Here is a 25192-nt window from a genome sequence, read left to right as displayed (position 1 = left end):
CAAGTTGATTCCGACTCCTAGTGATCCTGTAAGATAGAGTAGAACTGCCCCATAGGATTTCCAAGGAGCACCTGGTGGATTCAAACTGTCAGCCTTTTGGTTAGCAGTCATAGCTCTTAACCACTATGCCACCAAGGTTTCCACATCTATTATATTTTTTAAAAATATGACTAGTCTGGATTGAGTTGTGCTAAAGTATAATATAAACACAAGATGGAAGACTTAGTACAAAAAAAGACTAAAATATCCCACTGATAATGTTTTATATTGATTACATCTTAAAATAATATTTTGGATCTATTGGATTAAATAACCTAATTAAAATTAATTTCATCTGTTTCTTTTCATTTTTTAGTATGGCTCCTAAAAAAATTGAATTACATACGCAGCTTGCATTTTTGGCTTGTATTTTATTTTCATTAAACACCACTGCCCTAGACTCTAGATCTTCTTCATTCTTTTTTTTTTTTTAGTAATATTTTACTGTGTTTTAGGTGAAAGTTTACACAGCAAATTAAGTTCCCCTTTAACAATTTTTATACAAATTGTCCCACGCCATTGGTACAATTTTTACTGTGTGTCAGCATTCTCATTTCCATTTTGTTTGTCTGTTGCCATTGATCTAACTTCCCTCTCCTTCCTTGCCTTCTCATCTTTGCCATTGGGTGAATGCTGCTTGGTCTCATATAGTTAGCTATTTAAGGGAGCATATTATTCACAGGTAATATTGTTTATTTTATAAGCCAATCTTTTATATGGCTGAAAGGTGACCTGAGGAAATAGCTTCAATTCTCAGTTCAAAGGTTATCTTAGGGTGATAGTCGTGGGGATTTCTCTAGCCTCTGTCAGTCCAGTAGGTCTGGCCTTTTTTAGGAATTTGAGTTTTGTGCTACATTTTTCTCCCGTTCTAGCCGAGACCTTCTGTTGTGTCCCTGGTCAGAAAGGTTGGTAGTAGTAGCTGGGAACCATATGGTTCTTCTTGTCTCAGGTTAGAAGAGGTTGTGTGGTTTGTGTGGGTTATTAGTCCCACGGACTAGTTTCTTCTCTGAGCCTTTGATTTCCTTCATTCCCTTGCTCCATACCAATAGTTGTATATTAGATGGCCACTCACAAGCTTTTAAGACCTCAGACGCTCCTCACCAAACTAGGATATAGAACATTATCTTTGTTATGCCAATAGACTAAGTTTCTTTCATTCTTGCTAAATTCTCTTATTTTAGTTTTTGCTTTGTTGGTGTCTTAGAGTTTTCTACCTACACGATCACGTGAACTGCAAATAGAGAGTTTTGTTTTTTCCCTTTGATTTTCCTGCCTTTTTTTCGTTGTCTAGGACCTCCAGTACAATGTTAAATAGAAGCAGTATGAGTGCTAAGAGTCCTTAGCTTGTGCCTAATCTTAGAGGGAAAGCATCTAGTATTTTATCATTGAGTGTGATATTAGCTGTATGTAGTTTAGTTCTTTTTTATAGTTTCTGTTTCTCTGCTGAGATTTTCTGTTTGTTCATTCATTATGAGCATGTTTTCCTTAAGCTGCTTTTAAACTCCTTGTCTGCTAATTCCACCATCTTCATCATCTTGTGATCAGTCTTTGAAGTATTGTTTCTTTTTCCTTTTTCTTTGTATGGCTTAGATTTTTATTGTGGGCATTGTGAATGATGCATTGTAGAGATTCTGAATTCTGTTATGTTTCTCTGAAACAGTGTTCTCCTGCCATGGGTAGCAGCTAAAATTTCTGCTCAGTTCTTTTAGCTTTAGCTAGGCTGCTTAGAGAGAGGCCTATGCATGCAAAATTCAGGGGTCATTGTTATACCTTTATTGATAGAATCTCTGTCTTCCTTTTCTGGGATTTGTCCTCTCACTTTCCAGCTGCTGCAGTCATCCCAAACCCTTGTCCTCTGGTTCTTCAAGCCAGTAACGCTGTGAGTTTCTGAGTTTTAGCTACCTCTGCTGCAGCCTGTCCTCAGTCAAAAAGCAATTTAAAAAAAGAGGGAGATGGTATTTACCCAGTGCCATTCCCTTTCTCCACAGTGTTGATTTCCCTCCAGTTTTAGTCTGCTTTTGGTCACTCTCTGGTGCCTTCAGGTGGTTATTTTTTTTTAGGTGCCTTCAGGTGGTTATTTTTTTTTAGGTTGATTACAGAGCTCATAGTAATTATCATTGGGAGGGTTTGTCCAATAGGAGCTACTCCTATGTTATCAGAAATAGAATTCTGGTTTGGAACGGAAGTGCGTAGGACTAATGTATATCTACCTATAGAATAAACCAGACATTTCATAGGGGAAAATTCTTATTGCCTTGTTTACTATAAAATAGAAATCCTGATACTCTTGTGAAATGTAAATACAGTTTTATTTTCTCAAGATAAAAAACTTTCTGTAAACAACAATGGGCAGGCAATTGTATAATTACGCAGATTTACCATTTACTTAGGGATCTAAAGATGTCTTGTTGGTATATAGGTAATATGGCAGTATTAATGGAACACTAAATAAAATGAAAAAAAAATTCACTGTTACCTTTATCAAATCAAATGTTTTTTCTTCCTTCTATTTCTCATTTATATACATATGTAGTTTTATGCATGTATTGATATAATTGAAATCCTGGTAGTGTAGTGGTTAAGGGCTACAGCTGCTAACCAAAAGGTTGGCAGTTCAAATCTACCAGCTCCTTGGAAACCATATGGGGCAGTTCTATTCTGTCATATAGGGTCACTATGAGTTGGAATCAACTTGACAGCAACGGTTTATTGATATAGTTTTAACTGCTTTTTTTAAAAGCATATAAAAATCAAACCTGTTGCTGTCAAGTCAATTCCAACTCATAGCAACCGTATAGGACAGAGTAGAACTGCCCCTTAAGGTTTCCAAGGAGCAGCTGGTTGATTTGAACTGTGCCAGCCTTTTAGTTAGCAGCCATAGCTCTTAACCAGTGTGCCACCAGGGCTCCATAATAAGTATATTTATTATAATACTCATATTTATAATTTTAATGACTGTAAAATATTCCATCAAGCTGTACCATAACTTAATCTTAAGGAATTTTCTCAAGGTTTATAAACTGCCTCTGATGTTCAAGTTGGAGAATCTTTTATAAAAATTTCTTGCTGTTTTAGACTATATACAATTAGTAAAAGAAATATATATAAATGCTTTTAATTTGTTGGCATATTTCGTTATATTTCCTTAAAGCAGTGTCTTTCTCATGAAGAGCTGTAAGATATTGTGAATTTTAGCAAAATTTGTTTCAGTTTTAGATATTGTTCACGTGCATTATTGCTGCGTTTCCATTAACTCTGCAGCTAACCACGTTTCTCTCTTTTTTTAAAGCTTAACGTTGCCAGCTACCTACAGATGATCTGCTTGACTGAGAATTTTAGAACTGATATAAAAGACTTTGCCACCTTTCTAACTGCAAATACTTGTGATATCAGAAAAAGTATTCTTTATTTACAGTTCTGGATTAAAAGTGGAGGTGGATATTTAGAAGAAAGGCCATTATCCCTTTGTGGTAGGTTAATCTGCTGTAAAATAAATTTCGATAATGGGGCATTATCTTAAAATTTATGCTATACCAAAATATTTGAGAAATCATAAACTCAAGCATCCATTTGTCACATTAATATTCAAAATCAAAGTACATACGTCAACTTCGAATAGGTTTTTTTTTTTTTTTGTACTTTAGGTGAAGCTTTACAGAGCAAATTAGTTTTTCATTAAACAATTAATACACAAATTGTTTCGTGACGTTGGTTGTCAACCCCACAATGTGTCAACACTCTGCCTTTCTTCACCCCTAGTTCCCCATTTCCATTTGTCCAATTTTCCTGTCCTTTCCTGCCTTCTTGTCTTTGCTTTTGGGCTGGTGTGCCCATTTAGTCTCCTCTACATGACTGAACTATGAAGTACATTTCTCACGTGTGTTAGTGTTTGTTTTATAAACCTGTCTAATCTTTGGCTGAAGGGTAAACTTCAGGAGTGACTACAGTACTGAGTTAAAAGGGTGTGTAGGGGCCATACTCTCGAAGTTTCTCCAGTCACTGTGAGACCAGTAAGTCTGGTCCTTTTTTGTAAATTTGAATTTTGTTCTATATTTTTCTCCCACTATGTCTGGGACCCTCTATTGTGATCCCTGTCAGAGCAGTCAGTGGTTGTAGCCAGGTACCATCTAATTGTTCTGGGTACCATCCCTTGTATCCTTGGTTTTTTTCATTCTCATTTGCTACAGATAGGATGGGACCAGTAGATGTATCCTAGATGGCCACTCATAGGCTTTGAAGACCCCAGACACTACTCACCACAGTTGGATGAAGGACATTTTTACAATAAACTATGTTATGCCAGTTGAGCTGCATATCCCCTGAGACCATGATCCCCAGCCCTCAGTCCAGTAACTCGGTCCCTCAGGGAGTTTGGATGTGTCTGTAAAGCTTGTATGACTGCTTTGGTCAAGTTGTGCTAACATCCCCAGTATTATGTACTATCTTACCCTTCACCAAAGTTACCACTTGTCTACTATCTAATCAGTGTTTTGTTTTTTGTGTTTTTTAATTGAACTTTAGGTGAAGGTTTACAAAACAAACTAGTTTCTCATCAGACAGTTAGTACACACATTGTTGTATGACATTGGTTAACCAACCCCGTGACATGTCAACACTCTTGCTTCTCAACACTGGGTTCCCTATTACCAGCTTTCCTGTTCCCTCCTTCCTTCCAGTCCCTACACCAGGGCTGGTGTACCCATTTAGTCTTGTTTTGTTCCATGGGCCTGTTCAATCTTTAGCTGAAGGATGAACCTCAGGAGTGACCTCATTGCTGGGTTGAAAGGGTTCCCAGGGGCCATAGTCTCAGGGTTTCTCCAGTCTCTGTCGGGCCAGCAAGTTTGGTCTTTCTTTTTGAGTTAGACTTTTGTTCTACATTTTTCTCCAGCTCTGTCCAGGACCCTCTGTTGTGATCCCTGTTAGAGTAGTCAGAGGTGGTAGCCGGGCACCATCTACTTGTATTGGACTCAGTCTGGCGGAGGCTGTGGTAGATGTGGTCCATTAGTCCTTTAGACTAATCTTTCCCTTGTATCCTTAGTTTTCTTCATTCTTCCTTGCTCCCTAAGGGGTGAGACCAGTAGAGTATCCTGGATCACCACTCACAGGCTTTTAAGACCCCAGACACTACTCACCGAAGTAGAATGTAGACCATTTTCTTTATAAACTCTGTTACGCCAATTGAGCTAGATGTTCGCTGAGACTGTGGTCCCCAGCCCAGCAACTCAGTCCGTCAGAGAGTTTGGATGTGTCTATGGGGCTACCATGGCCTTGCCTTGTACAGGTTGTGCTGGCTTCCCCAGTATTGTGTACTGTCTTACCCTTCACCGAAGTTACCACTTGTCTATTAAGTGTTTTTCCATCCCTACCCCTCCCCTCCCCTGTAACCATCAAATATTGTTTCTTCTTGTATGTAAACCTTTTCATGAGTTTTTCCAGGAGTGGTCTCGTACAGTATTTGTCCTTTTGTGATTGGTTATTTCACTCAGCATAATATCTTCCAGATGCATCCATGTCATGAGATGCTTCACAGATTCATCATTGTCCTTTATCGTTGTGTAATACTCCATTGTGCGTACATACCACAGTTTGTTTATCCATTCATCTGTTGATGGGCATCTAGGTTGTTTCCATCTTTTTGCTATTGTGAACAGTGCTGCAGTGAACATGGGTGAACATGTATCTATTCATGAAGATAGATGCAAAAATCCTCAACAAAATTTTAGCTAATAGAAATCAGCATCATATCAAAAACATAATACATCATGACCAAGTAGGATTCATACCAGGTATGTAAGGATGGTTCAACATTAGAAAATTAATCAGTGTTTTTCCTTCCTCACTCGTAACTATCGAAGATTGTTTCTTTTTGTAGACACCTTTTCTTGAGTTTTTGTAATAGTGGTCTCATTCAGTATTTGCCCTTCTGTGATTGACTTATTTCACTCAGCCATAATCCTCTCCAGATTTATTTGTGTTGTGAGGCATTTCACAGATTTATTGTTGTTCTTTATTGTTGCAGAGTACTCCATTGTATGTAGGTACCATAGTTTGTTTATCCATTCACTTAATGATTGGCACTTGGGTTGTTTCTTTTTGCTATTATGAATAGTGCTGCAGTGAACATGGGTGTGTGTATGTCTGTTCGTGTGACGGCTCTTATTTCTCTAGGATGTATTCCTAGGAGTGGGATTGCTGGATCATATGGTATTTCTATTTCTAGCATTTTAAGGAATTATGTTATTGTAATTATTGTATTATTAATTATCTTATTTTAATTGGAGACCCTGGTGGCATAGTGGTTAAGTGCTACGGCTACTAACCAAAGGGTCGGCAGTTCGAATCAGCCAGGTGCTCCTTGGAAACTCTATGGGGCAGTTCTACTCTGTCCCGTAGGGTCACTATGAGTTGGAATCAACTCAACGGCACTGGGTTGGGTGTGGGTATTATTATAACTGCAAATATATAATTATAATAACTATATATAATTAAATAATTATATAAATCATTATTACAATTATTTAAGGAATTATATTATTTTCCAAAACGGTTTTACCATTTTACATTCCTACCAGCAGTGCCTAAGAGTTCCAATCTCTCCCCGCAACCTCTCTAACATTTGTTATTTTCTGTTTTTTGTTTTTTTCTGATTAGTACCAGTAATGTCAGGCTGAGATGCTATCTCATTGTAGTTTCGATTTGCATTTCCCTAATGGCTAGTGATCCCCAGCATTTCCTCATGTGTCTGTTAGCTGTCTGAACGTCGTCTTTGGTAAAGTGTCTATTCATATCTTTTGTCCATTTTTTAAATGAATTGTCTTTTTGTTATAGTAGTGTTAAATTTTCGTATAGATTTTAGAGATTAGATCTTTCTCAGATGTGTCATAGCCAAATTTTTTCCTGGTCCATGGGTTCTCTTTTTACTCTTGGTGAAGTCTTTTCATGAGCATAAGTGTTTGATTTTTAGAAGATCCCAGTTGTCTAGCTTATCTTCTGGTGTTTGTGTATTGTTACCTATGGTTTTTATCCTATTTGTGCCATATATTAGGGCCCCTAGCTCTGACTCTATTTTTTCTTCCATGATCTTTATAGTTTTTGGTTTTATATTTAGGTCTTTGATCCATTTTCAGTTAGTTTTTGTGTATGTTGTGAGGTATGTTCCCTGTTTTCATTGTTTTACAGGTGGACATCTAGTTTTGCCAGAACCGTAAGTTAAAAAGACTGTCTTTTCTCTACTTAATGGACTTTGAGCATTTGTCAAAGATCAGGTGACACTAGGTGGATGGATTTACATCTGGGTTCTCGATTCTGTTCCACTAATCAGTGTGTCTGTTGTACCAGCACCAGGCTGTTTTGACTACTGTAGATGTACAGTAGGTTCTGAGGTCAGGTAGTGTGCAAGGCCTCTTACTTTGTTCTTCTTCAGTAATGCTTTACTTACCTGGGGCCTCATCATTCCTTTCCATATAAAGCTAACGATTAGTTTTTCCATCTTGTTAAAGAATGCTTTTGGTATTTGGATAGGGATTGCATTATATTTGTTGATCACTTTGGGTAGGATTGGATAGAGATATTTTCATGAAAAGTTTTTTAAACATTAAAAGCGGGTAAACAGAATTAGTTGAACTGAACCTAGAAACGTGGTTTCTTCTTCTGTCTGTGCTGCTTTTTAACATGCAGCCTCTAAAATTTAGTCTATTTATTTGAGCCTATTTCTTCATCTCAAAAATGAAAGGGTTGAACTAAATAATCTGTAAATTACCTTTCATTTTGCAGTTGTTCTTTTAAACTTATAAAAGTAGCACGACCGCGTTGTAAAAAATGAACCTCTTACCTCCTTGCCTTTCCTCCGCAACGGTATGGCTGTTAAAAATTTCCAAGCTGTTACTTATACACTTATAAGCATTTAGTTTCTTAGAAAACAAATAGAACTGTATATATTATTCAGCAACTTCCTTTTGCACTTACTAAAAACATATTGGTCATTTTTCCATGTCAGTATATTTAGCTGTATCTCATTCTTTTAATATGACTGTATAGTAATTAAGGTCCCTTTAGCTTCTTCAGTAGCCTATAATTCTTTTTCTAAGAGCTTTATAATTTCAGAAGTGCTTTATTTTTTTTCTTACTGATCCCCAGTCATCATTGTTACCAAATTCGAGCCGCAGACAATTTATTGAGCACTTTCTCCATGTCAGGCTTTGTGTTTATATGAGGGAGACATGATTCCGTCTCTGAAGAAGTTGTAATTTGTGGTCTCCATGTCCCATAGTCAGAGTTCAAGTAGACATATATTTAATGCAGCGTAAGCTGGTGGCTTTAACTGTTTTTGAGACGTAAATATGATAAATGAGATGTAGAAAATGTCCTGATTTTTTTTTATAAAAACAAATGAGTTAATAGCTATTTATTGCCATATTATTGGGTGCTAAACCAAGATGTTACAAAACAAACTAAATTTACTGTATAGTTTCTCTTCTTGAAGGTCTTATAATTTTATATGCATTACAGTCTTGTCTTTTTAAGAAATATAGAGTACACACTCGTTGAATATTCAAACAATATAGAAGTACATAAAGTGAAAGATCTTCCCCTACTCATTAAAGGAAGCTACTGTTAGTCCTTTTTTTATGTACATACAAATAATGCTCCATAGTTATTTATAAAAATTAACTCATATAAGTTGTCTGACAATTTTTTTTTCTATTGGCACCATGTACAGATCTACCATATTTTTTCAGCAGCTACGTGCTATCCCAGAATATAGAATGTATGTACCATGATTTAATTAACCATTTATTTATGGCCATTTAAATTATCTTTAGTTTTTCTGTCTAGTAAAGAAAAGTGCAGTACGTATCTTTATACTTATATCTTCGAACATGTCTGTGAGTTGTTGTGTCAGAGAGAGTTCTGGAAGTGTGGTTGTTGATTCAGAGGCCATATACACTATACATTTTGATAGATATTGCCAGATAGTATCCCAATGACAATTATAATAATTTATGCTTCCGCTAATAGTATATGATGGCTCTCTTCTGTGTACCTTTGACAGCTGGATTGTCAGGTTTTTTTTATTTTACCAATTTAAAAGTGAAAAATGAACAGTATCTTATTTGCATTTCCATGATCACTAGTGAAATTGCACATTTTTTATGAGTTTACTTAGTTTATTTAGACAATTTTTTATGTACTTTAGGAATAATGCCTTTATTGTACTCTTCATGAATTTAATACATATATGGAAAAGAACAAAAGGGGGGATATAGGTCAAAAAGATGTCAAAGGATCTCATATTTTAAATACAAGTAGTCCCCGATTTATGACATATTTGAGTTACGACGAACCTGCACTTAAGACTGTCCTTTTTGTGTGTGTGCATCTTATCATTAGTAATATGTATTAATACAGTGTTGCAGTGTGTAATTTGTTGATGTTATCATTCTCATGCCAACACCCAAAGACAAATAAAGATCAGATTTATAAAGATAATGATAATGAAAGGCAATAATAATTAAAGCCAAAAGAAAAAAACGAGGTATTCAACTTCCGGCAGAACCGACTTAGAATGGCGCCTTTGGAACGGAACCATGTCGTAAGTCAGGGATTATCTATAATTGTTTTCTGTGATTTGTTAAAGTATGTATAGCTAAGATTTTCCCTTGTTAATTTTATAGGAGGAAATAGCAGGAATGTTCAACTAGTTTGCTCTGAAAATGGCCCTGAGTCTAAGAAGAAGCCTAAAAATACTAAAAAGAATCCTACAGATCTTCCCAAATGTGATACTGGCTGTGCTGAGACTTTGTTTGGCCTCAAGAACATTTTTTCCCCATCTGAAGACGTATTTTCTTTTTTAAAGGTATTTTTAATGTCCTGTTTGGAATGTTAAATTTATGTTCTTTTTTTGGCTTCTCAACACTCACTTCTGTCTTTTAGATCATAAGGTTAGCTTAAATTTGCCTATAATTTTTATAGGCTTTAAATTTCTAATTTTAACATATTCTACTACTTTGAGAAATGATGCATAGACATTGCTCTAAATGCATGTTACTGGATTTAGAATAGAATTTAGGAACATTTCAGATAAAAAAGACAATTTCAGAAAAATAATTAAAAAAAAAATGAGCTTCTCATTATTGGATGTCATCCTATGCTGAATGTTGTCGTTCAAGGCCACTGAGTTGGCTCTGACTCATCACCCAGTTGCCCAGTCCCGTGCCATCTTAAGTCTTAGGGAATTTTAATTCTTCAAACTAACAGTATAAATTAATTTTTAAAGATAAGCTTTACTACTTTGATGTGTAAAGGAGTATATGTTAATAAAATTATGAGGGGAAGTGACTCAACTATTTTGAAGATAGAATAAGGATCCTTATTCATATTGACAGAAAAATGATCAGTCTTATGTACTGTTGTAACATTTTTACTCAAAATTATTTTTCAGCACAAAATCACAACAAAGGAAGAATGGCATAAACTCATCCAGCTTCTTACAGAATTCCAAACACGAAATGTGGATTTTTTATATAGTAATCTTGAGTTTATTCTACCATTACCAGTTGATACCATTCCAGAAACAAAAAATCTCTGTGGCTTGTCAGTAACTGTGGGTGCCAGTCCAGCAATGACAAGTATGAGATATCTTGCTAGGAACCATTCAGAAGGAGAGCAGCCATCAAAAAAGTCACAAAGAAAGAAATATAAGAAAAAGATAGTCACACTAGATGATAGTGACTTATTTGACACCGAATTGGACTTTTCTCATGAATTTATTAGCCAATCCTCTGCCTATTTTTCAAGTTCAGAAGAAAGCAAAGCCAGAGAAGAAGAAAGCATACCAGAGACAAAGAAACCAAACAAATGCTTAGAATCTAACATTGATTCTGTTCCTCATCCTCCTAAAACACCAGCTGAAAAAAAATGTTCTGGCCTTGTTTCTCACTGTTTAAATTCCCTCACTGAGTTCATGGATAACATGTCCTTCTTAGATGCTCTTTTAACTGATGTAAAGGAATTTGGTAAAAATGACTTTACTTGGACAAACGGAAAGGTTAAAAATGGACTTTGTGATGAGTTTAGTCTTGAAAGTAGTGATGGTTGGCCTTCTCAACGCTCTGGAGAATTAAAGGCAGTTGTAGAAGCTCTTAGCTTTACTAAGTGCTCTTCTGCTATGTCGAAAGCATTGGAAACCTCTTTAAATTCTTGCAAGAAATTTGGAAGAGATCCAACTAAAGACCTTACTTTTTATGTTTCACAACAGCGTAACAACGTATACTTTAGTCAATCAGTGGCTAATTTAGAGTAAGTCTCCTCTTTATTATTTTTCAATAATAAATAGTAACAGGGAAATGATTTAGAGTTTCTTTCATTTCTACTAATTTTGAAATGCTGGCCTTTATTGATCTTGGTAAGCCCTTAGTATTAATAATGTAACTTCTAGTGAGACAGCAAGGAGACTAGCCTGGCAGCTGGGAAGAGAAATAATGAGATCAGGGTGGGCTAGATTTTGGAGACTCTTGAATGATAGGGAGGGAGGTTTGGACTTGCTGTGGCAGACAGTGGGTAGTCATTGAAGATTTTTTAGTATGAGAGTGAGTGATGTGTTAAAAATGATAAAAGAGATTAATCTGGAAGTGCTGTCCAGTCTAGACCAGAGGCAGGGAGACTGGTTGTTTTTTAGGATTTCACGTTTTAAAATAAAGTATTGGATTTCTCTTAATTTACAGTGATGCGCGGAAGAGGATAGCAGTCATTAAAAGCGTATTCTCTAGTCGATCTCTTCTGAACCTGGGTAATAGACAAGCTAGTATAATTGAATACTTGCCAACTCTTCGAAACATTTGTAGGACTGAGAAGCTAAAAGAACAAGGAAAAAGTAAAAGAAGGTAAAGTTTCCATTAAAAATGTTTTAGAGAGCTGTTTCAAGATTAATGTCATGAGATGAAAATATTAAAATTAAATTGTATTTTTCCTTGTTATTTTGATAGGTTCCTGCATTATTTTGAAGGAATTCATCTTGACATTCCTAAAAAGACTATGAACACTTTGGCAGCCGACTTCCCTTAATATTCCATGTTAATGATGCCTTGTACAGATTATTATGTGGTCCTTAATATACATTTTTATATTACGTTGATTTTTGTGGAAGAGCCGTGTCTCTGTAATGTACATTTATAACAGACTATTTTGTATATTTCTTTATTAGTGTGCAAACATTTAAAATGAAAAAATTTGAGTTACTTATTGCATGTATGATTGTGGTGGTATTTTCTTTTTGGAATTTTTTGTATTATTTGATTTAACTTTTTTGGAGTATTTTTATATGTGAATGAGCTGTTTCTAGAAGTTAGAGTTCACTAAGATATTTCAGTGCTAAACTAAAATTTTCTTTTACATATTCCTCTCCAAGTATTGGTGCTGTGTTGAATTGTAAATATGAATCACCTAGATGACGACCTTAAGTTTACAAAATCCAAAATTACGTACGTAATACATAAGGAAACTTCTATGAAGAAAATCATGCTCGTTTTTCAAAAAGATCTTCCTGATAAATTTTTGAGGTGTACTCCTCTAGCATATACCATTGAATCATTGAATGTTGACAAAGTGAAATCAAGATTATGAAATTATAATTTTCATAAATTTTTTTAGCAACCATACATGTGATATCTTGTGTATTTCGCCAACTCAAATAATTTGCCTTGTACATTTTCTTGTATTTTCATATCACCAATGTTTTATTTCACTTAAGATATTAATGATGTTAATATATCTATCGTGTTCAAACTGCTATTCATTAAAACTAAAAAAAAGAGGATTCTACTATAGGATTTCTACATAACTGCCATTTCCACTTAAGACTGTTTTTGAAAAATATGTTTTTAATTACAAGATTTTAAAATGTCACTTTTCACTTAAAATTATTTTACAGTCATGATCAGGATATGTTAAAATAATTCCCGATTTCAAGTGTCTATATTATATATTAGCTTAATATTCAGATATGTTATCTGATGAATTATATATTTAACTCAAAGGTAAGGATCCTAATTTTGTATACTTTTGAAAAATACAGTCTTACCTGTTTTCAAATGTTTGAAGATGTTTTTATCTTATTTGTTCACCCTACCTTTTGAATTAGTTAGTATATTGATCTAATTAATGGTAAAAGCTAAAAAGGCTTTACACAGTATTTAAATAGGAGCTCTGCTGTAGTCATCTGGGTAAATGTGTGTACTTTTTAGGTCTGAATATGGGCTCTAGCTCATAGGCTTCATTCCTGTACAGGAGAAGTAAGATCTTTTGAAGCCTATTTTTTCAAGTATACTGACTCGTCTTTTTCTACTGAATGTAAGAGTTCCTCCACCTGTAGACCACTTAACTGGTAACTTGGTCTTTTATTATTAGAAATTTCTGATTATCCTCAGTAACTGAGGAGCCAAAGTAAAGTAACTCTATAGAATTAATATCTAAACTATGAAAAATCAAGAAATAATGGAGGTATTTTCCTCACTAACAGGGGACACACTTAATTATTTTTTAGGTTTAGTATAATGGGGGGGTATCATTCTTAAAGGTGACAAATTTCTGTAAGATTTAAATTCACTTTTATGATAAAAGTAACCAAATCTTGATGCCCTAGTATTTCATATTTTATCCTGTAAATGCCTACAGCTGACCAATTTTCACTTACAGCTCTTTCCAGAAATATATGGGAGATAGAATGCCACATTTCTAGCATGGACAACTGGATGGTTTGTGAACCTCTTTACCACAATAGAAAATAATGGCAAGGGAGGTGGTTTTGGAGGGAGAGAAGATGATTTCCTTTTCAGACATACATATTCAAGTGGAGATGTTTATGTATGTGCATTGTTACAGATTTACATGAGCACGACAACAAGTCTCAAGTTCTGTCAAACTCCCAGGGGATAGAGGTGCTAGTGAAAGGAGGAACTCTACTTCTTACCTTATACCCATTGCTGTCAAATTGATTCTGACTCACAGCGACCCCGTAGGACAGAGTAGAACTGCCCCATAGGGTTTCCAAGGAGTGCCTGGTGGATTTGAACTGTCAACCTTTTGGTTAGCAGTCGATCTCTTAAATCACTGTGCCACCAGAGCTCCAATTCTTACTTTATATACTTCTGATTATTTGAATTATTCCTAACAAGCATATTTTACTTTTGAACTAAAAAAAAAAAATTTTGATGCTTTGGCAATTAAAGAGATTTGGGCTCCATTTCTAGCTCTGTTGCTTTTCAGCTGCAATCTCTAAACTGCTGTAAAACCTCATATATAAAAAAGAGGTGATGTCATAATACATGGAAGTACTTGGCATGTAATTAGCTATATTAATTATTATTGTTATATTACCATTGCTATCATGAGAGGAAATAACCTGGTCCCATCCTTATAATGTGTAACATAACGTTCTAAGCCCTAGAAGGGTTTTAACAGTGGACTGATACCAGATTTTTACTTTTGTAACTGTATATTGGCTGAAGGAGTGAAAATGGATGCTGGGAGACCACTTAGGAGAATACCCCAACAGAACACATGAGAGAAAATAAGGGCCTGAACTAAGGCAGACATAGTGGAAAATGGAAAAGTGTGGAAAAAAATTAAGTGCTACTTTTGTCAAACGATCGTCTGTCAAGTAAGATATTTCAAAGTAAAAAATGAACCAATTAGACAAACTTTTTTCTGGGTTTCATAGACTTGTTGTTGTTAGGTGCCATCGAGTCAGTTCCAACTCATAGCAGCCATGTGTACAACAGAATGAAACACTGCCCAGTCCTGCGCCATCCTCACAATGATTATGCTTGAGACCACTGTTGCAGCCACTGTGTCACTGAGGGTTTTCCTCTTTTTCACTGACCCTCTGCTTTATCAAGTGTGATGTTCTTCTCCAGGGACTGATCCCTCCTGATAACACGTCCAAAGTATGTAAAGATGTAGTCCCGCCATCCTTGCTTATAAAGAGCATTCTGGCTGTACTTCTTCTAAGACAGATTTGTTCGTTCTTTTGGCAGGCCATGGTATATTCAATATTCTTAGCCAATACCATAACTCAAAGGCGTTGGTTCTTCTTGGGTCTTCTTATTCATCATCCGGCTTTCACATGCATATGAGGCAATTGAAAATACCATTGCTTAGGTCAGGTGCACCATAGTCTTCAAGGTGAAATCTTTAATACTTTAAAGAGGTCTTTTGCAGCAGATTTGCCCAGTGCAATACTAAGACAGACTAGGAAGAAGGACCTGGCAGTCTACATCTGAAAAGAATTAGGCAGTAAAAACTTTATGAACAGCAGCATAACATTATTTGATATAGTGCTGGAAGATGAGCCCCTCAGGTTGGAAGACACTCAAAATACAACTGGGGAAGAGCTGCCTCCTCGAAGTAGAGTTGACCTTAATGATGTGGGTGAAGTCAAGCTTTTGGGACCTTCATTTGCTGATGTGGCATGACTCAAAAGAAGAAGAAACAGCTGCGAACATCCGTTAATAATTGGAACCTGGAATGTATGATGTATGAATCTAGGAAAATTGGAAAGCCTCAAAAATGAAATGGAATGCATAAACATCGATACCCTAGGCATTAGTGAGCTGAAATGGACTAGTATTGGTCATTCTAAGGTCTGCTACACTAGGAATAAGAACTGGAAGAGGAATGGCATTGCATTCACCATCAAAAAGAACATTTCAAGATCTGTCCTGAAGTACAACGCTGTCAGTGATAGGATAATATCCATATGCCTATGAGGAAGACCAGTTAACACAGCCATTATTTAAATTTAAGCACCAACCACTAAGGCCAAAGATGAAGAAACTGAAGCTTTTTACCAACTTCTGAAATTGATCAAACACACAATCAGGATCCATTGATAATTACTGATGATTGGAATGCAAAAGATGGAAACAAAGAAGGATCAGTGGTTAGAAAATAAGGCCTTGGTGACAGAAACGATGCCGGAGATAGCATGACAGAATTCTGCAAGAGCAACAACTTCTTCATTGATAGACTGAGCTGATGAAAATCATCTTTTGAAGATGATTCCACAAGTCAGGTTACCAATTACCTTTAGTGTTTATTCCTATAAGGAGTGCCACCTAGAAAAGTCACTATTCCCTATTTTAACAATATATTATTAATGATGTAACTCTTCAGTATAGATGGTATTTGCTTTTAAGAGGTGAGAACTTTGTTTCTTGTTTTGGCTGTTTGGGGAGCATTTTATTGTTTAACACTAAACCTAAAAGGCATAGAATCTCGAAAAATAGTTATTTTATTGACTTGGCCTTAGAATTATTGTATATGCCATTCAGTAGCCTAAAGTCTGACTTTAAACATCTAAAATACACTCAAACGTGTTTTCTCATGCATTAACATAGATGTTCAAAAAGAATTTATTTTTACAGCTTCAGGGGTAAGAAATAGAAACTAACATTAAAGCAGATGATACATTAACCTCAGAATTTTAAGGCTCAGTGTCAAAAACTGCTAATTCATAGAAGGCGACAGCTTGTAATAATGAATCATATAACTCTTCGACTCTGTTTTGTTCAGTAGATGAAAACATCTGTCTGTACTGGACTACTTTATCCAACGGGAAGAATACTCGAGGCTCTGCCTTCAGTACAGATTCTGAGAGAAACTGCTCCACCAGTTCTTTTCCGCTAGTCCTCGTGTCGCCGACCATTAGTTTAAAGTGCTTCCCGACTGCGTTTCTGTTCACGCTCAGCACCTGGTGCCGGCGGTCCTGGGCGAATGTTGTGTTTAACAAGGTATACAGCATGGCTTCCACCATATGAAAATGCAGCAGTATCGGAAACAGCGAGGGGTTCTGAAGTGGAAGTCCTGTTTTCTCCAGGATATAGAAATCGGCTGTAGGCATCTTTGAAACGACTGAAGACATCTTTAGCGGAAAAAAAAAGGAAATAAATGAGCAGAAATAATTCATGAAGTTTTAATGTTGGGGTCCCCCTCTATTTAGAAATATTATAAATTATGTGATTTATATTGCTATTGACTGTATTGGAATAACTGAAAAAACACTGTACGGAGGAGTCAGGAGACCAACTTCTGGTCATGGTTCTATCAGAAACAAGCTGAGCTCAGGTAAGCCGTTCAGTCCCCCTAAGCAACATGTCTTCACCTGTAAAACAGGCTTAATAATTTCTAAAATCCATTTTGGCTTTGGGATTAGCTAACTTAAAACTTATTCATTAGTCTTTTAAGAATTCTTAGCATAGGGTTAGAATAACTAGCATAGAATCAATCATCCCTACAACTGATCGATCATGTCCGCAGTCTGACCGAACCACTGATCGATCGTGTCCGCAGTCTGACCGAACCACTGATCGGTCGTGTCCGCAGTCTGACCGAACCACTGATCGGTCGTGTCCGCAGTCTGACCGAACCACTGATCGGTCGTGTCCGCAGTCTGACCGAACCACTGATCGGTCGTGTCCGCAGTCTGACCGAACCACTGATCGGTCGTGTCCGCAGTCTGACCGAACCACTGATCGGTCGTGTCCGCAGTCTGACCGAACCACTGATCGGTCGTGTCCGCAGTCTGACCGAACCACTGATCGGTCGTGTCCGCAGGGCTGACCGAACCACTGATCGGTCGTGTCCGCAGGGCTGACCGAACCACTGATCGGTCGTGTCCGCAGGGCTGACCGAACCACTGATCGGTCGTGTCCGCAGGGCTGACCGAACCACTGATCGGTCGTGTCCGCAGTCTGACCGAACCACTGATCGGTCGTGTCCGCAGTCTGACCGAACCACTGATCGGTCGTGTCCGCAGTCTGACCGAACCACTGATCGGTCGTGTCCGCAGGGCTGACCGAACCACTGATCGATCGTGTCCGCGGTCTGACCGAACCACTGATCGATCGTGTCCGCAGGGCTGACTGAACCACTGATCGATCGTGTCCGCAGGGCTGACTGAACCACTGATCGATCGTGTCCGCAGTCTGACTGAACCACTGATCGATCGTGTCCGCAGTCTGACTGAACCACTGATCGATCGTGTCCGCAGGGCTGACTGAACCACTGATCGATCGTGTCCGCAGGGCTGACTGAACCACTGATCGATCGTGTCCGCAGTCTGACTGAACCACTGATCGATCGTGTCCGCAGTCTGACTGAACCACTGATCGATCGTGTCCGCAGTCTCACTGAACCACTGATCGATCGTGTCCGCAGGGCTGACTGAACCACTGATCGGTCATGTCCGCAGTCTGACTGAACCACTGATCGATCATGTCCGCAGTCTGACTGAACCACTGATCGATCATGGCCGCAGGGCTGACTGAACCACTGATCGATCGTGTCCGCAGTCTGACTGAACCACTGATCGATCGTGTCCGCAGTCTGACTGAACCACTGATCGATCGTGTCCGCAGTCTGACTGAACCACTGATCGATCATGTCCGCAGTCTCACTGAACCACTGATCGATCATGTCCGCAGGGCTGACTGAACCACTGATCGGTCATGTCCGCAGTCTGACTGAACCACTGATCGATCATGTCCGCAGTCTGACTGAACCACTGATCGATCATGTCCGCAGTCTTACTGAACCACTGATCGATCATGTCCGCAGTCTGACTGAACCACTGATCGATCATGTCCGCAGTCTGACTGAACCACAGTTTGCACATGTGTAATCAGGATGGTAACTCCTGCCCGTTTCATAAGGTTCTGAAGACTCAAATGAGAATAAACATGACAGCATTTTGGAAAATTAAGCTTTTATAAATATAAGGTAGTGATGATATCCTAAAACATTCAGAATAGTATTCTTCACCACAGAACGAAGTGAAGAAAGACCCGATTTAAAAAGATGACAAGTGACCAGTGAGTAGCAAGTAAAAAAAAGTACCAAGAGAAAATCCATCCTTACTACCTGTCTACATTCCTTTTGGGACTAGAAGATTAAACTACACAAGGAGCTCTAGAAGACAGCAACTTGGAGGTGCAAGGGCCTTACCTCTTCTAAATAGACAGATGACAGGTATGTCCCTTTCATCATTCTGCAGCTTTCATCTTGCTGCCAGTCCAGCACTGTCATTTTACGATCAAGGTGAGCCCAGGCAATTCTTCGAGTACCATAAACAATAGATACGATACTATTAACTGCCTAAAACAAAAAGGCTGGTTTAATTAGGAGTGTAAACATTTTAACAAAGTTTAAGCCACAATCTAAGAATGCCTAATTTATGTAATATAAACAGATTTGCCGTTTACGATTGAACTGAGAATTGTTTTTTTTACAAATGCAGGAGTAATTATTACTAAAAGGTAACCAGGAGAAGCCAGTTTATGGACAAAGAACCCTTACTCATTGTCAGCACCTAGCCCAAAGCAGGCATTCAAATATTCAAGTGTTGCCTAGATAATGGGAAACAAGAAACATAACCATACAAGAAATGCTATCATACAATAGTTACTGTAGAGAGGGGGAGGTCAGGCAAGACTCACTGGAGGACTAGGAGAATGAGTAAAATGGTAAACAGGTTATTTTACCCAGATGTCGGCAAAGATATAGGCTGATTGACACCTCACAGGCACTAAAAGCTGCAACTGGGAAAGGGCAGAGAGGTAGGCAGATTTCTGCCAAGTTAAGTAACTTTCTTTATCCTCAGACCTACAAGGCATGTAACATTGGGTAGTAAGAAGATTTACATTTCAGAAAGATCACTGACAGCTCTGTGTGGAAGGAGCTCGACTAGAGCTGGGCATCTGTGTTAGACACCTGCTGTAACATATGACAAAGTATTAAAAACCTAAGACAGTGACAGCGATGAAGGAAAGAAACAGATAATGGAAGCAGAAGTGGTATCGGGGGGTGAAGGAGGCACCTAGGATAACTAGTTTGATTTCCATGATGGGATGGCATAATTAAGATGATAAGAGGTAGGTCAACTTGGGAAGGTGGGGGGAGATAAGCTGTTTTTAAATGTGTTGGGTTCAGGTCGCCTATAGGGCTCCTAGGTCCCTGGATGGTGCAAGCAGTTTGTGCTCGACTATAAATCAACAGGTTTGTGGTTTGAACCCAGCTGGTGGCACCACGGAAGAAAGGCCTGGCAATCTGCTTCTATAACGATTACAGCCAAGAAAACCCTAAGGGCAGTTCCACTCTAACACATGCAGTTGCCATGAGTCAGAATTAACTCCACAGCAATGGGTTTGGTTGTTGGTTTTATAGGACTAAAGGAAGATGTGTAACAGATAACCAGGTATGTGGCTCCATCTCAGTGGGAACTCAGGGATGGAGGTATAGTACAGTGGCATCAACTCATTCCCACATGGCTCACTTAGTTACATCAACAAATAAAGTACTAATATGTTCTGTAGATACAGAGTGAAACAAACATTTTATAATTGTATACGCATATCCCTTTCGCTGCTAAGGATTGGATAAATATCTTAAAGGCAGAATAGTTTGGATGCCCAGACATCTACGAAATACAAGCCTTTTGGTTCCTTTCTTTAGCTTAATGATTCTCAAGCTTTAGTGTGCATCAGAATTACTGTAACAGGTTGTCCACAAAACCATGTACCCAGTACCTCGTGGGCAATAGACGGATTTTAGAACCTAACCCCCTAAATAAGATGCAGCTTCACTATACTCTGAGTGTAAGTACTGATGTTAGCCATGAGTTGGGATGAAAATCATTCCTGGAAATTTTGGTTCAAGTATGTCCCAGATCAACTACAGCAGGAGTCCCATCCAGAGTCCATGGATGGATGTAAAGAAATACATGAGTCCTCTGAAAGTACATGCAAAACTCTGTGTATGTGCTACAAATCTTTTTTTCTGGGAAGAGCATCCATAGCTTTCATAAGGTTCTTAAAAATATCTGTATTTTCCAAAAGCTACTAATCCAGAAAATCACTGGTCCAGAAAAAAATGGTGCTTATTATTATTTTAATGTGCGTTAGAGGAAGCTTTACAGAGCAAATGAGTTTCTCATTAAACAATTATACACGTATTGTTTTGTGACATTGGTTGCCAACCTTATGACATGTCAACACTCCCCTTCTCGACCTTGGGTTCCTCGTTACCAGTTTTCATGTCCCCTCCTGCCTTCTTGTCCTTGCCCCTGAGTTGGTGTGCCCATTTAATCTCATTTTGTTCAGTGGGCCTGTCTAATCTTAGGCTGAATCTTTGGGTGAACCCCAGGAGTGACTTCATTACTGAGCTAAAAGGATGTCCAGGGGCCATACTCTCAGGGTTTCTCCAGTCTCTGTGACATCACTAAGTCTGGTCTTTTTTTGTGGGTTGGAATTTTTGTCTAACTCTGTCTGGGACCCTCTATTGTGATCCCTGTCAGAGCAGTCAGTGGTGGTAGCTGGGTACCACGTAGTTGTGCTGGACTCAGTCTGGTGGAGGCTGTGGTAGTTGTGGTCCCTGAGTCCTTTGGACTGATCTTTCCCTTGTGCCTTTGATTTTCTTCATTCTCCCCTGCTCCAGACAGGGTGGGGCCAGCGGAGTATCTTAGATGGCTGCTCATAAGCTTTTAAGATCCCAGACGCTACTCACCAAATTAGGATATAGAACATTTTCTTTATAAACTATGTTATGCCAATTGAGCTAGATGATTCTGGAGACCATGGTCCCCGCGGCCCTCAGCCCAGTAATTTGGTCCATCAGGGAGTTTGGATGTGTCTACAAAGCTTCTATGACCTTGCCTTGGTCAAGTTGTGCTGGCTTCCCCAGTACTGTGTACTGTCTTACCCTTCAAAAATGGCGCTTAGTATAAGAGAATATTTTATCAAGTAATGCTACACAGGACTTAAGTTCCTGCAAGGTTTAATGCTTGACTGATGAGCCCACTAATTTTAATATTTAGTTTTTTCAGACAACACTGAAAAAAGATTTGTTTTTATAACTTTTTTTGAAAGGAGGAAGGGATGTCATAAAATAATTTTAAATCCTGCTGGAAAGGTTTATAATGTTTTAAGACTCTTAAAAAATTTTTTTGAGTTGTTATAAATTGTTCATAATCATTTATGATTTAACATATTGTCTATTCAGAGATAAAATCCAAACTTCTTGGCTATAATTTCTTAATGTCTCATTTCTCCCCAACATAACCCTCAAATACAGCCAGGCGCCTCCTCAACATTCCTCTTAAATAAACCTTTTGCACAGACCTACTTCTGGATACCAACTGTTCTTTCTACCTAGAATGTCCTCTTCCAATTAGCCTAATTCTCTTCTTCAAGATTCAAGTTAACTTCTTCCAGTATGCCTTTCTAACCATCATAGCCCGCAGTCCTCTATCCTCTAAGATAATTTACTGCTCTTACATCTCATTATTAGTAGTGATCACAGGTTATATACCTGTTGCCTTCGAGATGATTCTGACTCATATTGATCAGAGCAGAGCTGCCCCATAGGGTTTCCAAGGAATGGCTGGCGGATTCAGACTGCCAACCTTTTGGTTAGCAGCTAAGTTCTTAACCACTACACCACCAGGACTCCATAGGTTATATAGCTTATTTACCTAATGGAGCCCTGGTGGCACAGTAGTTAAGGAGCTAGGCTGCTAGTCAAAAAGCCAGAGTTTAAATCTACCAGCTGCTCCTTGGAAACCCTACGGGGCAGTTCTACTGTGTCACTATGAGTTGGAATAGACTCAACAGCAACCGGTTTGGGTTTTTTTTTTTTTTTTTTTTTGGTATTTAGCTAATATGATAGATGTATAATAGGTTCCTTATTTATACGTGCATGTCTGGACCCACCAACTAAACTATAAGCTGCCAGAAGAACCCTATCTTGGTAACTCCCCAACCCAATGCCCAGAATAGTCCTTTGCTGAGTAAGTTCTCAAATATTTAGCCAATATAACAGATACTAAGAAAAACAGTATACCTTAAGTCTCTCTCTTCCTACGTCGGGTTTGATGAGCTTTCCCAAGAGCCCGTTGTCCTTTAATTTTTTTTTTTTCTTTTTAGTCTCTGGACAAAGAATGGAATAACAAACTTGAATGACAGTTTTATACTGGAACAAGGGCACATTCATTAAACTCTCCACATTCTGAAATGGCCCAAACTTTTCTCTGTGCTCTATAATATTGGTGGACTTTCTTCCACGAAGCAATTTGAAAGCTTCAAGTTCTTTATTTGATGCTGTGTTCAGCACATGCAAGACGGAAGCCTGCTGTTCCAAAGAAAAGAGCTTGTCAAGTGCATTTCCAGACTCCTTTGTAGTTTCACCACAAAAAGCAACGTTGGGAATAATTTTCATAGGAGCAGCTGATTTTTCCCGACAGCAGGAATTATGTAGGGCCTGGAATAGGGATGACCTCGATGGAACTGGACAGCATCTCCACCTCACTAAAAGAAGAATGTAGCAAAATATAAGTTCAGACATCCTAATTCCTTTTGGTATTAGTTGTAGACTTTGCAAGGTGACATAGACTGTCCCATAGTTTAAGAATTAGCAGGCTATATTAAATTCTGGAAAATCAGCTTTAAAATAGGTTTAGTTTTAAAACTATCTTTAAAATAGGGGTTTTTTGTTCAGTCGCTAGAGGTGTTTTCTGATTTTTATGGATCAGTCCTAAATCTTACTACCTAGAAATTGTATCTTATGACCATTTAGAAGCATGTCGTTTAAAAAAAAAAATGATTTCAACAGCTTAGCATTTTTTATAACATTTTTGACTTTAGAGGGATCTTTTTGTAATTACTCTCTCTCGTTAAGAGTATTTATCTTCACTTCATTTCTCACTATAGCTTTTCCCTCATCTGGTGGGACCAAATACAATTAAAGTTTATTCGTTTATAAAACGCGGCCCTGGTGGCGCAGTGGTTACAGCGCTCAGCTGCTAACTGGAAGGTTGGCGGTTCAAACTCACCAGCCCACTCCGCGGGAGAAAGATGTGGCCGTCTGCTTCCTTTACAGACGCACAGCCTTGGGAACCTTACGGGGCAGTTCTACCCCCTTCTTAAGGAATGTCTAGAATGTTAATGCGTGGTATATTTAAGGGCGGTTCTTAATTTCTTCGGAACACTTTTCAGAATTTCTACCGTGCATATGTTTTTTGCAAAAAGAGAAGCCATAGAAGCAGTTATTTTCTCAAACTAAGGAGAAGTCGCTCCGACACCTCAGTCACAGGAAGGCAGCGCAGCGCGAGGTAAGCAAACGGCGGGGAGGATCCGAAGCCTCCGTCCGCCCGCCCGCCCGCCCGCCCGGGAGGCAGCCGTCCGCGGAGCCACTGCCCAGGCGAGCGCACCTCTGCGAGGCTCGGGGACCGAAGCCGCCCGGTCAGCTCAGCTAGGCCTCCAGGAGGGCAACGTGGGCCGGGGGTCCGCAGGGGGAAAGCAGCCTAGAACCAGGGGCCAAGGGCAGACGGAGAACGAACCGGCATTCACGGAACCCTACCTCCCGCCAAGAGAAGACTAGGAAACGGCATCTTCCAACTTAAACCAGGAAGATCCCGCGGGCCTTGCTCCGCGCTGACTTCCGGTCCCTGGGAGCCGCTCAAAAGGGCTCGGGCGGGAACCGGCGGAAAGGTTCCGGCAGAAATCGCGTTCCCGGGCAGGTCGGAAGCGGGTCTGCCGTGGCTCCACTAGCCGCCTCGGGTCCCGAACCCAGGGCTTGTTCCCCTGCATCGAGAAAAATGCTCGCCCCGACCGGCCCCTGACAGTAGCTGGGCGGGTGGGGGTGGGAGCGCTTCGCCCGAGTCTTTGGGAACGTAGTTCGCAAGGCTCGGCTCCTTGGGGATACTCTGGGTTTATAACAGGCACACAGATTGATGAGCTCCTTTTGGGGCCCGGGCTGGGGCGCAAAGAGTGGGGTCTGGTGGAAGAGCGGAGACAAGTACACAAATAATCCTATCACTGGGTAGGATGGAATAGGTGGGAAGGGTGCGAAGTGTTTCAGGAGCTCAGCAGGGAAACAGCGTGCAGGCCAGGCAGGCCAGCGTAGGAAGATGTGGCCTTGGCGCTGGGCCTGGAAGGTCGGAGCAGCACTTCATTTGGAAGGGATGAAGGGAGATGAGGCTGGCACCAAATCTGGGTGGAGCTTTGGGTAATCCAAATTTGGAGCAGTTGAATAACTTCACCACGTAGCCCGAAGCCACTGAGACTTTCGAGTTAGAGGGTCAGACTGAAGGTGTGTTTCTAGAAAG

At 39.0% G+C, this 25192-nt stretch overlaps 2 protein-coding genes across 6 annotated transcripts in view; one reads left to right on the top strand and one right to left on the bottom strand.

Annotated features, from left to right (window-relative positions):
• The window catches only part of ATAD5 (ATPase family AAA domain containing 5), a 52869-nt gene extending 40019 nt beyond the window's left edge, over nt 1-12850 (top strand). For both annotated transcript variants that reach the window (XM_064271429.1, XM_010594210.3), the window contains 5 exons: nt 3329-3509; nt 9714-9895; nt 10481-11337; nt 11763-11921; nt 12024-12850. In XM_064271429.1, coding sequence (XP_064127499.1) covers nt 3329-3509; nt 9714-9895; nt 10481-11337; nt 11763-11921; nt 12024-12102 — 1458 coding nt within the window. In that variant the 3' untranslated portion in view covers nt 12103-12850. The remainder of the gene's footprint in view (nt 1-3328; nt 3510-9713; nt 9896-10480; nt 11338-11762; nt 11922-12023) is intronic.
• On the bottom strand, nt 10473-24533 carry TEFM (transcription elongation factor, mitochondrial). 4 transcript variants are annotated; one of them, XM_010594211.3, is made up of 4 exons: nt 24445-24533; nt 22930-23393; nt 19039-19188; nt 10473-16957 (listed from the first exon to the last, which is right to left on the bottom strand). In XM_010594211.3, exons 1-4 carry the CDS (start codon nt 24473-24475, stop codon nt 16520-16522), a joined length of 1083 nt encoding a protein of 360 aa, XP_010592513.1. In that variant the 5' UTR covers nt 24476-24533; the 3' UTR covers nt 10473-16519. The 4 variants fall into 4 exon arrangements, with proteins under 4 accessions (XP_010592513.1, XP_064127500.1, XP_023409221.1 ...); XM_064271430.1 differs by lacking the exon at nt 24445-24533 and adding an exon at nt 24296-24438; XM_023553453.2 differs by lacking the exon at nt 24445-24533 and adding an exon at nt 23918-24230.
• Between the last annotated feature and the right edge of the window lie 659 nt (nt 24534-25192).

This window comes from Loxodonta africana, chromosome 18 (assembly GCF_030014295.1).
Source record: "Loxodonta africana isolate mLoxAfr1 chromosome 18, mLoxAfr1.hap2, whole genome shotgun sequence".
Classification (NCBI taxonomy): Eukaryota; Metazoa; Chordata; class Mammalia; order Proboscidea; family Elephantidae; genus Loxodonta; species Loxodonta africana.
This window is presented reverse-complemented; position numbering and strand designations above follow the sequence as displayed.

What these genes read in the sequence shown, in the direction of transcription:
- TEFM (XM_023553452.2), bottom strand. Translation starts at nt 23,430, where the DNA reads ATGTCTGAACTTATATTTTGCTACATTCTTCTTTTAGTGAGGTGGAGA. An exon ending in TAGGAAGAGAGAGACTTAAG is followed by an intron (nt 19,189 to 22,929) that starts GTATACTGTTTT and finishes TTTTTGTTTTAG; the next exon opens with GCAGTTAATAGTATCGTATC. An exon ending in CATCTGTCTATTTAGAAGAG is followed by an intron (nt 16,958 to 19,038) that starts GTAAGGCCCTTG and finishes TTTCCGCTAAAG; the next exon opens with ATGTCTTCAGTCGTTTCAAA.